At 39.6% G+C, this 12898-nt stretch overlaps 1 protein-coding gene across 14 annotated transcripts in view; it reads left to right on the forward strand.

The window, feature by feature from the left end:
- Nucleotides 1–12898, forward strand: part of AAK1 (AP2 associated kinase 1) — a 254149-nt gene that overhangs the window by 99292 nt on the left and 141959 nt on the right. For all 14 annotated transcript variants that reach the window (XM_020985375.2, XM_020985378.2, XM_020985377.2 and 11 more), the window contains exon 3: nucleotides 2377–2495. In XM_020985375.2, the coding sequence (XP_020841034.1) occupies nucleotides 2377–2495 (119 nt within the window). The remainder of the gene's footprint in view (nucleotides 1–2376; nucleotides 2496–12898) is intronic.

Consider the following 12898-nt stretch of genomic DNA (forward strand, 5'->3'; position numbering starts at 1 on the left):
TGAAGCCCTTTTCTTTTACACTTCCTCTTCTGGTCTCTCAGGTATTTAGCCAGTAATTAGCTGTCTCTTGTTCATGCTCTAATTGCCCCCAGTACGAGCAGTACCTTCAACTAGTAGAAACCTTTGAATAGCCTTGCCAGAAAAATTCCAAACTCACTTCAACTGGTGCCTATTAATTTTGTTTCACAGATGCCTTGCAACCTGTCAGTCACTGCAGTCCCTGGTACTCTTATCCCTGTTTTAGCGTTCAAGAAACTGGAGCAGACAAAAATCACTTAATTTCCCACCATCACAGAAAGATGAGTCTTCCTGACTTCAGGCTCAGCACTGTCCACTGTGTCACCTACCTGCCCTGAATCCAGCCTTTGGCACCTATTTGTAAGATCATGGGCAAGTTATTTCACTTCTGTAAGACTTGAGTTTCCCCATCTGTAAATGGGGATAAATAATGACACCAAGAGTGCCTATCTGGTAGGGCTGTTGTGAGCATTAAAGGAGATAATGGATGTAAAGCACTTTACAAACCTTAATGGGCTGTAGAAACATCTATTATTATTGTTCTCATCTTTTTTATTGAGATTCAGATAGAAATGGACCTGGTTGCCAAAATCTTCATTATTCTTTTATATTTAATGTACTATGGATGATTTTTGTTGTTATTGTTCAGTCACATCTGACTCTTCATGACCCCATTTGGGGTTTTCTTGGTAGATTTACTGGAATAGCTTGCAATTTCCTTCTCCAGCTCATTTTACAGATGAGGAAACTGAGGTTAAGTGACTTCTCCAGGGTATTACATAAGTGAATAAAATAAGTTTTTTTTAGTCAAAGGCTCACAGCAAGCATCTCCAGTGAAACTACATGGAGTCAAAATTGTCCATTTTACCTTCTGTGAGTCTCTTTATTCCTTATTCGATCAAGAACTCTTCTAGCCATAGATGTGAAGGGTAATCTTCTTCCCTGCCCTGCTACTTAGTTTATGATATGATCTTTTATATCTAGGTCATGTATCCAGTTGGAGCTCATTGTGGTATATAGTATAAGATGTTGGTCTGAGCCTGGTCTGTGCCAGTTTGCTTTCCAATTTTCCTAGCAATTTTTGTTGAGAACCCCAGTGATTGTTGCCCTTGGGTTTGTTAAATACTCTGCTATATGTTCAGTTGTTTCTGGATCTTGGGTACCTAATCTCTTCCATCTGCCTCATTCTAAATGCTGTAGCTCATTCACCACCTTCCACACTCAAAAAATTTTTCTGATAGCCCCAACTGTAGCACCCTCCTTAGCAACTTTGTATCTAACTACTTTGCTTTTATTTTTGTATTTGTTCTGTATATGCTCATATGTAGTACATAATGTGTCTTGCCCTTGACAGTGTAAACTCCTTATTATATCTATAACTGGGAGAGACCTCAGAGGCCATCTAGGCAAAACCCCTCATGTTATAGATGAGAAAATTGAGGTTCAAAGGTTAAATGACTTACCATCCCTTAATAATTTTTAAATTAAATTTTATTTTTTTTTAATTAACAAGCATGTATTTTCTCTCCTCCCAAGTTCCATTGGCACCACTACCCTCTCCCAAAACCAAAACAAAATAAAAAGTCTTGTAACAAATATGCATAGTCAGGCAAAACAATTTGTCATTGAAATGCCAAAAATATTTGTCCCTGAGTCACTTGATTTTTCTTTCCTTGGGGATATCTCTGTTAGGGTTTAGTTATTGAACCATTCACATTCTTGAATGTGAATGCATAATATGTGAGTATGTATCCCACGACTTGTGAGCCGTATGAGCCATGCTTGTACATTTTTAGGGAAGAGGAAAATTTATGCCTTCCCTTTTCTGGCCTTCCCCAAAACAGAGCACCTTCAATAATTATATTATCAACATTTAATCAGGTCTCTAAGTAGAGAATGCATCAGCATTAACAAAGCCTCCTACGTTGACTTTATTCTCAAGAAAATGGATGACTAGTCTGTTCTTAGGTGAGAGTGAGGTATTTTTCACTTTTTGCTTGTTGATTCTTTGTACTTATATCTCCAGCACCTAGTACCTAGCACTGAGCATACAGTAGACACTTAATAAATGTGGATTGTTGGGTTGATGATTGATTTCTCATCCTATCCTTCTTGGTATTTTCTCCATGCCTTTCTAACTTTATTTAGTTAGTTCCACTGTGCACAGGAGAAGCAGGGACCCTGTCTGCTGCTGCCCAGTCTGACCAGTAGTGTCGATTTATCTTCAGAGAAATCTGAGCTCATTTGTTCTGACCCCCTAGACCACTCTAATGCTATACATCTATTAAATACCATGCCTGAACCTAACTTAGCAGTGGCCTGGATGAACTTTGAAAAAATTGTCTGTTTCTTTCATAGGGGGATTTGCCATTGTCTTCCTGGTGAGGACAAGCAATGGGATGAAATGTGCCCTCAAACGCATGTTTGTCAACAATGAACATGACCTCCAAGTGTGCAAGAGAGAAATCCAGATCATGGTAAGTCTGTTCATTTCAATTAAACTAACATTTATAAAGCAAATGACAAATATAGGGAATTGTTGTAAATATAGATATATAAATATATATTTATAGAAATATAGAAAATTAATATAAATATAGATAGATAAATAGATTAATTCTACATATATTTATGTATCTTAGACATCAGACCTTTAGCAGATAAGTTTTCTGTAAAGATTCCCCCACCTTCCCCTCCACCATTAATTGTTTTCTGTGTCTAAGGTCATTGTGTCTAAGGTCATCATGGCCATTCTAAATCCAAATAACTTTTCCTTGTGGTTGATACCTTGGAAGATGACAAATAGGATTATCTCTGGCAATGTAGTAACTCCTTGGTCTTTCTAAGAGCCCTTACTGTCTGACCTTCAGTGGTGGGTATTGGACTTTTTTTCTGAAAAAGCTTGGGAATCTATCAAGGCGACAGCTTGGTGATTGGGTTAAGCCATGGGTGGAAGGTTGAAGGATGCAGTTTTTAGCTCGTTGTAAGGAAAAGCCGCCTGCAAATTAGAAATACCTCAAAGTGGAAAGGGCTGCCTCAAGGGATATGTTAAGTCCCCAATCCCTGGAAGTTTTGAAGCGAAAGCTAAATGACATCTTTCCAGGAATATTGGTGAGGGGATTTTAGCTGAGGAATGGGTTGGACTAAATATCCAGGGAGAGAAATGAAGAAGTCAGCCTGGCAGGCTTTGACACTTCTTCAAAAGTTCCAGGTTCCAGGAATATTGCATACCTATGGAGGTTCCGGGAAGAACTTGGCCAGAGGATGGGGCTGCATAGGCCGAGGGATCTTCTCAGAAGAAAAGGAGAAAAGGCTATAGGAGTGGAGGCATTTTCCTGGTGAGAATATTGTTGGGACACAGAGGAGAAGTTCAGAGAGTGAGTAGTGGAAGCAGGAGAGGAGAGGTCTCTGAGATTCTATGATTCTGTTGGTTTCAGAATTTAATCCTGTTTTTTGTGACCTGTGAGAAAGGCATTGGGATATAGTGGAAGGAACACTAAACTAGGAATGAGAAGACCTGCTTCCTAGTTATGTTTCTAACCCTTAGTAACTGTGATGTTAGACCGGTTGCTTAGTCATTCTGATTCTGCTTCCCCAGATATTGCATGGAGGTAATATTTATGCCTTGTAGAGTAGGAAAGGTAAGGAAAGTCCTTAAGAAACCATAAAGTGTTTTTGTAATGATAATGATGGTGATGATATTCCTATACCTCAGTTCTGTAAAAACTGAAGAGAACAAGCACAATCATGTAGAGTGTGTTCAGTCCAAGGAACCTTTCTCTAAGGGGGTATCTAATTTTCTTGAAATTTGTGAGCATGGTCATCCCAAGAACAAGGCAAACCAAAGATAGGGGGGTTCCTTTGGGTGAGACAAAGCTGTGGAGGAGCTTTGTCCAGTAAGTGGTAGTGAAAAGAGAGGGGTGGATTTCAAGTTGGAAACTCATAGATCTAGAGTTGGGTGGAACCTCAGAAACAGCTGGTCCAATATTTTACAGGTGAGGAGACTTTGGCTGAGGGATGTTAATTGATTTGTCTAGGGTCACACAGGTGAGATTTGAACCCCATTCCTCTGATGAGAGAGTCTAAGCACTTTCCACTTTAGCATTCTGAGTTGAAGTCCTTGCTCTGACACTTACTTAGTACTTTGTGTGACCCTGGGCAAGTCACTTTCCAAAGAACTGGTCCTTCATCTCTCCATTTTTAAAATGAGAGATTGGACCAGATAATATCTATATTCTAGCATTTATTTCTATGATTCAAGATTCTTTTGGTTCCAGGCAGAAAAGAAAGATTTGGCATTGTTTTCTGGGTCTCCTAGAGGTCTCAGGCTTAAATACCTACCAATAGTTCTACTCATGTCTGGTTGCCTGGCAGTGGTATACCCTTCCTCCCTTCCATATCCATGCTTCAAGCTGTTTGCAATAACTTCTTCTCTTTTGAGATTATTCTTGATCTTTTATTTTAACCAGATTTTAATCTGTTGGGTGGAAAGGAGAAGCCCCACAGCATGATTTGTCCTAAGACCAGTACCATCGTTGGAAATAATATGTTACCATACTATCCTGATGGGGCAGCTAGGTGACAGAGTGGATAGAGTGCTGGGCCTAGAATGAGGAAGACTCATCTTCCTGAATTCAAATCTGGCTTCATTGTGACCCTGGGCAGTCACTTTACCCTGTTTGCCTCAATTTTCTCATCTGTAAAATGGGCTGGATAAGGAAATGGCAAACCACTCCAGGAACTTTGCCAAGAAAACCCCAAATGAGGTCATGAAAAATTGGACATGACTGAACAAAAACAACAACAAAAAGTATCCTTCTGGTCCATCTCATGGAAATAGCATTAGATTTGGCATCAGACAATTTGGGTGCCACAAATGATTAGTGTGACCTTGGACAAGTAACTTCTCTCTCTAGGCCCCAGTTTTGTTTTTGTTTTTAATTCCAGTGCCTTTTTTCTTTCATATCATATTGATTCCCAAACATACCTCTCTTCTTCTCATAAGCCTTTACTGGCAATAAAAAAAACAACTTAAGTCAATTACGTTTCCAAAGCTGTGGAATATTCCAGACCCATAGTGTCCTATCTTTTCATTTTATTATCTCTACTCCAAGTGGACCTCAGTTTTTTTGCCTGTAGTATGAGTGAGTTGGACTAGATCGTCTTGGAAGGCTCTTACTACTTTTGGTATTTAGCTCTGGAAGAACAGATATATGTGCCTTTAGTCTTACTTCCCGTATTTGCAGAACAAGAGCATTATGTCTCTTTCAGGCTATGAATCTACAATAGATGAAGTAAATGAGATTGCAGTATATTGGGTCTTGGTCAGTCAGCTTTATTGATGCTTCTTGGCTAATTGCACAGGGGTCCCGTTTTAGAAAGTTATCTTGCAGTGGCTGGCTGATAGATGGACTCTCACTAATAGATATTAGCCATCTCTCTTATTTGGCATCAACCCAGATTTTTTCCAGATTCCCAATTATTTTTTCTCAGGATTTATAGACCATCTCAGATGGATCACAGCTGATCTGTGTTCCATTAAATGTAAAGGGACAATTTGTTCTTTCTTCTGGACCCTTCAAAGGACATGACCTAAAAGAATCTCTAATTCATTTTGGCTTCAAAGAATCATCTTCATTTCCATCCACTCCCTTAAGTAAATCTTGTTTTCCAAATAAAAACAAATTCAGGGAAGGGCCAGATTTGGAGTGAGAAGGCTAGAAGTTTATACGAATCATAAATTTTAGAGCTAGGATGGAATTCAGAGGTCATAGAGTCCGACCCCATCATTTTACAGCTGGGGAAAATGGAGCCCAGAAGGCTCAAGTGATTTGCTTAAGGTCATACAGTTTGCAAATGGAGCTGAGACATCAGCTCAGGTCTTTTGTTTCCGAGGCCAGTGTGTAGGTCTCTTGTGGATTGGCATTTCCTTTTGAGTCAGTAGTGAGTTATGGTATCAAGTAAGCAAATGCAATGTTATATGGTTTTAATAGAGATAGAGTGTCCAGGAATAAGGAGAACTCTGCCTTGGTCAGGCCACACTTGGAGGGTCCCCAATCTGGGCACCCTCCACATACATTTTCCCCAAATACATATTAAGAAAAAAATTCTTTAGCCAATAATAGGTAACATTTACATATAGCACTTTAAGATATGCACATTATCTCATTTAATCCTCACAACAACTTTGAGGGGTAGGTACTATTATTATTCCCCTTTTACAGAAGAAAAGACTGAGGTGGAAAGAGGTCAAGTGATTTTCCCAGTGTCACATAGGTACTGAGTGTCTAAGGCCAACCTGGAAAGAGCCACAGGGAAGAAAGCCCAATTCTTTGATTTCTTATTTTTATCTAGCAATCTCTTCCTTCTCCAACAATCATTTATTGCTCAGATAAGGAATTTCTAGCTACTTAATTCCACCTGGCATTGGACAGCTTTATATAAATTGTCCCTAATAGAATTCAGTGTAAAAGCTCTAAGGGGGTAATAAAAAACTATTTGGAAGAGAATAGTTAATCTAAACATAGCCCTCAGGCATTGTGGAAATAGGGAGGCCCACTTGTTCAGAGAATAAAAATGAGACAAACAGAGTGAGAATGTCAGAGGGACTATAGCTAATAAATTGACCAAATACCTCTAAGGTTTTAAAGTGAGTACCTGAAATCCAAGTTTTTCTTTCACACATGTGAGAAACCTCTAGCCTTTCAATGAAAAATAAACATGTTTTGCAAATTCACTTTGAAATTTAATAATAAGGGTAGGCAGGCTGGTTCCCAGAGCAGAAAGTAGTATTAGAAGAATCCAGATGGAAGTTATCTCACACCCAGATTTTGTGACTTCCTACAGTTTGCAATTTCAACTTTCAGGAAGTTGATTCATTATTCTAAATAAGTGGATTTATACTTAAGGTGCTTTGTTACTACAGTAGGTAGTAATTATTTTTTTAAAATTATAAAGGGGCAGCCAGGTGGCACAGTGGATAGAATGCCAGGCCTAGAGTCAGGAGGACCTGAATTCAAATTTGATCTCAGACATTTACAGGCTGTATGACTCTGGGCAAGTCACTTAACCCTGATTGCTTCCACCCAAAAATTAAAAAAAAAACGGATAGGGATTAGACCTGTGATTTCAGTGAATAAAGAACTATTCATTGAGAGATGATGATAGAGAACTATTTCATTGAATAATGAGGAAATAATAGAGAACTATCTAATTGAATAGAGAACTATTTCCAGGTGAAGAAATTCCCTTTACCAGTGTAGGTCAGCACTTTTTCTACTACTTACCATCTTTAAGAATTTCCTGGTGGTGCAGTGGATAGAATACCTGGAGTCAGGAGGACCTGAGTTCAAATCCAGCCTCAGACACTTGACACTTACTGGCTGTGTGACCCTGGGCAAGTCACTTAATTCCATTGCCTATCCAAGAAAAAAAGGATTTCTTGGAATACTTAGAAGTTAAGTGAGTTGAGCAGGGTCACATAGTCATTATATGTCAGAGGTGGGACCTGAATCCCAGGTCTTCCTGGGTAATAAAGACAGAACTCAAAAATAGTTTAACTTAGACAACATTACCTAACAAATCAAAGATGACATACTAGTTTTAAAAGAAATCAAAAGATACAAATCAATACTTTCCCCTCTCAGCATATTGAGTTTGAAATGCATATGGGACAACCAGTGTGAAGATGTTCAGCAAACAGTTGGTAATGTGGGACTAGAGGTCAAAAGAAAAATGCTGGCTGTATATGTGGATTTGGGAGTCATCTACATAGAGATGATAACTGAGCCCTTGAGAGTTGATGAAATAATTCAGAGCAAGTATAGAGAGAAGAGAAGAGAGTCCAGGAAAGATTGCTGGAATACATTCAGTTTTTGTAGATGGGAGGAAGAAAATGAGAATAAGCCAATCAACTGATAGAAGAACCCAGAAAGAACAGTATCATGGAAGCCAAAGAATGACAGAGTAGTGAGTCAAGAGATGGTCCTGGAAGCCAGACTGTAAGGGATTGAGAACAGAGTGCAACATGAAGATGTGAAGGCAATGAGTGTAGATAGCCCTTTCCAGGAGTTTGGCTGTAAAAGGGAGAAGAGCTATAAAAATTTGATGGAATGGCAGAGCCTAGTAAAAATTGTTAAAGGAAAGATGAGATCCAAGCATGTTTGTAGGCATCAAGGAAGGAACCATTGGGTAAAGAGAGATTTTGAATCAGAGAGAAGGAATGCTTGCAGAGGTGAGCTTCCAGAGGAAGTGGGAGGGGATGGGATTAAGAGCATTAGTGAATGGGGTTGGGCTTTGACAAGAAGAAGGCCCATCTTTTCATTAGAGACTGGAGCAAAGGAGGAAATATAGTAGGAGGAGGTGAAGTGAGATTTTGAGGTGCAGAGTAGAGAAGAGGGAGCTTAAGGTAGATTCCTGTTATTTCTCCATTCTTACTTGGAATGCAAATAGAAACAGAGAAGAAGGGGGATAACTCAAGCCTATGGTTTGGCAAGGGTGGACTAGCAATAGAAAAAGGGTAGCTGATAGCATATGGTAGAGATAGGCACTGGGTCAAGATTGAAGGGGAAGGAAGGAAGGAAGTCTAGAATAAGGATAATAGAATAAGAGAATATGGAGAGATGATAGATACATAGATACATAGACACCTAGAGTGAGTGAGCATTTATTAGATGCTTACTTTGTGCCAAGACCTTTGATAAGTACCAGGTATAGAAATACAAGCAATAAGATAGTCTCTACCCTTAAGGAGTATTTTCTAGTGGGAGGAAAGGCAACACATTATTGGGACCTAGAAAGCAGTGGATGGTGGAGGTGGAGTGCAATGATTCTCAAGAGTGGACGATGGAACTGCTGAGGAGGAGAACGAGGAAGAATACAGAGATAGCCCAGGCATGAATAAGGGGAAACATGGATGATGTCTTTCCTAAACTGCTGATCCTGGGGAGGGAATCACCCTTCAGGAGAGACTTTATCCTATGAGGATGAAGAATAGGTTTAGAAGGGATGAGGCAGAAAGAGAAATTTAAGGATTTAGAGGTTGTAGATGAAAAGAAGAGATTTAGAATACTGGTTAGTTCAAGGATATAACTCTGCCTATGTGTAGCTGAAGTAAAGTTGGAAGTCATGGGATTTTAGGAGCTTTATAATCTGAAAGGCCAACTCAAGGAGGCATCAATATATGTATGTTGAAGTCCTCCAACAGGGGGAGAGATTGGGATGGAGAGTTGAATTTTGAGTCAGGTAGTGAATTCTTTGTGAAAACAAAGAGAATTATCCAGATGTCAGCAGATGACTGTGATAAGGAGCTGGATTAAGTAATAAAGATGGAGTGACCCTTTAAGGAAGAGATGTTGCTGAGTGATGGTAGCAAAGGGACAGTCTAGAAATGGAGTGAGGAGCAGGGGGAGTAGTCCTTTAAGCAGATAAGGCAGTCCTTACCCTCAAGTCTTTCCCTTTTTTAGTGGAAAAAGGCAACACATACATGGAAGATGAAAAACAGTGGAAGAAGGAAACCCTTCCTTCTGGCCCAGTGCCAGTCCAAAAGGAATGTAGGAGGCATACCTAGTACTGGAAAAGGTGATCACTGATGTAGTGTCTTCTGGGGAGATTGAGGTTCCTGAGAGTGCAAGAAGATGAAATGATTATAAAGGGAAGAGATCTAGAATAAGAGCAGTTAAACAATAGAATGGGGATTCCAGAGGGCACAGCGGCATGTCTTCAGTTCTCTGGACTAAACACCCCCATTTCCTTCAACCAATCATAATTGGGCATGTTCTTTTGTTAGTTCACCTTGGTTACCCCTTTTTGGATGCACTATACTTCGTGTATGTCTTTCCTGAAATGTTGTATCAGAACTGAACATGATACTCCAGATGGGCTCTTACCAGGGCAGAGTACAATGAGATTATCAGCTCTTATTACTGGAAGCTATGCCTTTCTTGCCACAATCCAGGATAGTATTCGCTTTTTTGGCTATTGACTTATTGAGTTGCAGACCACTAAAGCCCCTAGATTTTTTTTCCCCCACAGAAAATGTTATCTAACCAGGATCTCTCCATCTTGTACTTAGGAAGTTGATTTCTTAAACCCAAGTGTAGAACTGAGAGGCAGGTTGGTCTAACAGATATAGTGCTGCACTTGGAGTCAGAAAGACCTGTTTCAAATTCTGCCTCTAACATATACTAGCTGTGTGACTATGGACTACTTACTTAACTTCTGAGCCTCAGTTTCCTCTTCTATAAAATGGGGGAGTTGAATTTTAGATGACCTCAAAGGTCCTTTCCTACTTTGAATCTGATTCTATGAACGTTACCTTTGCTCCTATTAAATATCATCTCATTCTCTTCAACCCATCATCCTGTTTTGTTGATCTCTTTGAAAAGATCCTCTGTTACTATCATCCATTGTGTTATAGATCTCTCCATCTATCTATCTATCTATCTATCTATCTATCTATCTATCTATCTATCTATATCTATTTCATTCCATCTGCAATTTAGTAAGTCAGTCTTCTGTGGCTTCATCCAAGTCATTGATAAAAGTTGGCTAGTCCAAGGCCAAGGTCAGATCTCTGGGACACTCCACTAGAGATGATCTTCTAAGTTTTGGCTTTCTCCAGAGGACACTGCATCCCTGGCCATCCTCTCCAGTAGGAGTTATTCCCTCTCTCATGGTGCTGTCACACTTGTCCAGGAGCAAGTATCTTCTGTTGCTATTTGCTCTGCAGCCTTTCATCTGAGGTTCACTCCATCTTTCAACATCAACCAGCAAAGTTCCTTCTTGTTTCCTTGTCTCCCTCTTCATCTTTATTTACAGTTGAGGAATTGTATATATGTATGTTGATTTCCCCTCCAGAACCCAGATCTGCAAATTCATTAATTTCTTCAATTTCCATTTCCCTATCTTCATTCCACCTTGGTCACCAACAAGAGTGCCTTTACCAAAGATTTCATCATTACTTCTAATTATATCACTTCCATGGCTGCTGATGCTAAAATTCTCCTTTCCAATCATAGCCTGCCCTTGCCTCACTTCTGATAAACCTGTTCTTTATCCTCACGATAACCTCCAGTCCCTCCATGCCTCCCTGTGGTCTCAATCCATCATGCCTTCTCTGTGTTTACCTTCTATTAGATCAGTCCAACTATATACTGTTCACCATTGGATCCTTTGTCCTGTTGCTAATTCCTTGCCAATCTTTCACCCAGGGTCACCACCACAATCTGCTCTCTCTGCTCGTTCTTCTCTAAAGCTACATACCAGTGGGGGAAGCCATGGCTTCTCCCTGTTTGGATCAGTTACAAAGTCATGATATCTAATCTCAACTGGGTCTTCACTCTAACAAGGCTATCTTTATTTTTCCTTGACTATCACAATTTCCACAGTGGCTTTCCAGACTTTCACCTCTGTCTCTTTCAAGACCCCTAGCTTCTTTCTCAGCAGATAAGAAGCTCTTTTGCATGTCATCTGTCATCAGCTTCCTTACGTCTTTTTCTCCACACCTCAAAAACAAAAAAACAAACAAACAAACGTAGAGATCCTCACCTCTTTTGCTTTAGACTTAGAGGAAGATAAGGCCTTTCTTGCCAAGGATGGTAGTTAATATGTCTACTTGTGCCTTTCATATCCCATTGCAGTTAGGTGGTGCAATGGATAGTGTGTTGGACCTTAGGCATGTAATGGCCATATGATCCTAGGTGTTTCCTCATCTATAAAATGGGCATAATAACACCTACCTTCCAGGATTATTATGACAATCAAATGAAATAATATTTGTTTACCACTTTGCAAACTTTAAGTTGCTATATAAATGCTAACTACTCTTACTTCTCTTCCTCCTGGCTCTTGCCCAAGCAGTTTTTCCCTCATTCTCTTCTTCAATTACTTCTTTCCAATAGGTCCTTAAAAATCCTTCATTTGACACTACTAAGCTGTGTTCTAGATCTTTCTTCCCTTTTACTGCCCAACTCCTGGAAAAACTTGTCCATTAGAATGTACCCTCCTTGAGGACAAGTATTGTTTTTACCTTTCTTGGTACCTTCAATTTAGTGCAGTATCTGACTCATAGTAAGGACTTAATACATGGGTCTTCACTGACCAGCTGGCTTCTCTTCCTTACCTCCCTACTCACTTTCCAACTCCTTATACATAAGCTTATGACCCTACCACCCTATGGAAACCTCTAAACAAAGTTACTAGATTTCTTATAACTGCTAAATTCAGTGGCCTTTTCTCAGATCTACTCAACCTTTATGTAGTTTTCACATTTTGGGCACTCCTCCACCTCTACCCCTTTACTTCTTTTCTTTATGTTCTCTTTCTTTGACTTTCATGATACTACTTTCTACTTATCCCCCTGTACCTAACCAACCATTTCTTTTCATTCTCCAAAAGGATACTGACAGAGAGTTTGGGCTGAATTTAATAAGATGAAATTCAATAGGGATCACTGTAAATATTCTTGCACCTGGGTACAACAAAATCAACTTCATAAGTATTAGATGAGAGCAACAGGATTTGATAGCAATTCTGAAAAATATCTGGGTGTTCTAGTGGACTTGAAAGTTCAATAGGAGTTTGAAGTGTGATACAGCAACCGTTGGCTGCATTAAGAGGGCTACAGCTTCCAGGCAGAGGGTGATGACAGTCAGACAGTAGCCTCTCCTTGTCAGACCTCATTTGGAATATTGTATTCATTTCTAGGCACTACAGTTTAGAAAGGACATTGAGAAACTGGAGTGTTTCCAGAGGAAGACATTCAGAATGAGAAGAACCTTGAGTTATGATATATAAATTGAAGGAATTGGACAGATATAGCCTGGAGAAAAGAAGATTTGGGGGAATGTAAGATAGCTGTCTTCAGATATTTGAAGGGCTG

The sequence above is a fragment of the Phascolarctos cinereus genome, unplaced genomic scaffold, assembly GCF_003287225.1.
Source record: "Phascolarctos cinereus isolate Bilbo 61053 unplaced genomic scaffold, phaCin_HiC Scaffold_2;HRSCAF=192, whole genome shotgun sequence".
NCBI lineage: Eukaryota > Metazoa > Chordata > Mammalia > Diprotodontia > Phascolarctidae > Phascolarctos > Phascolarctos cinereus.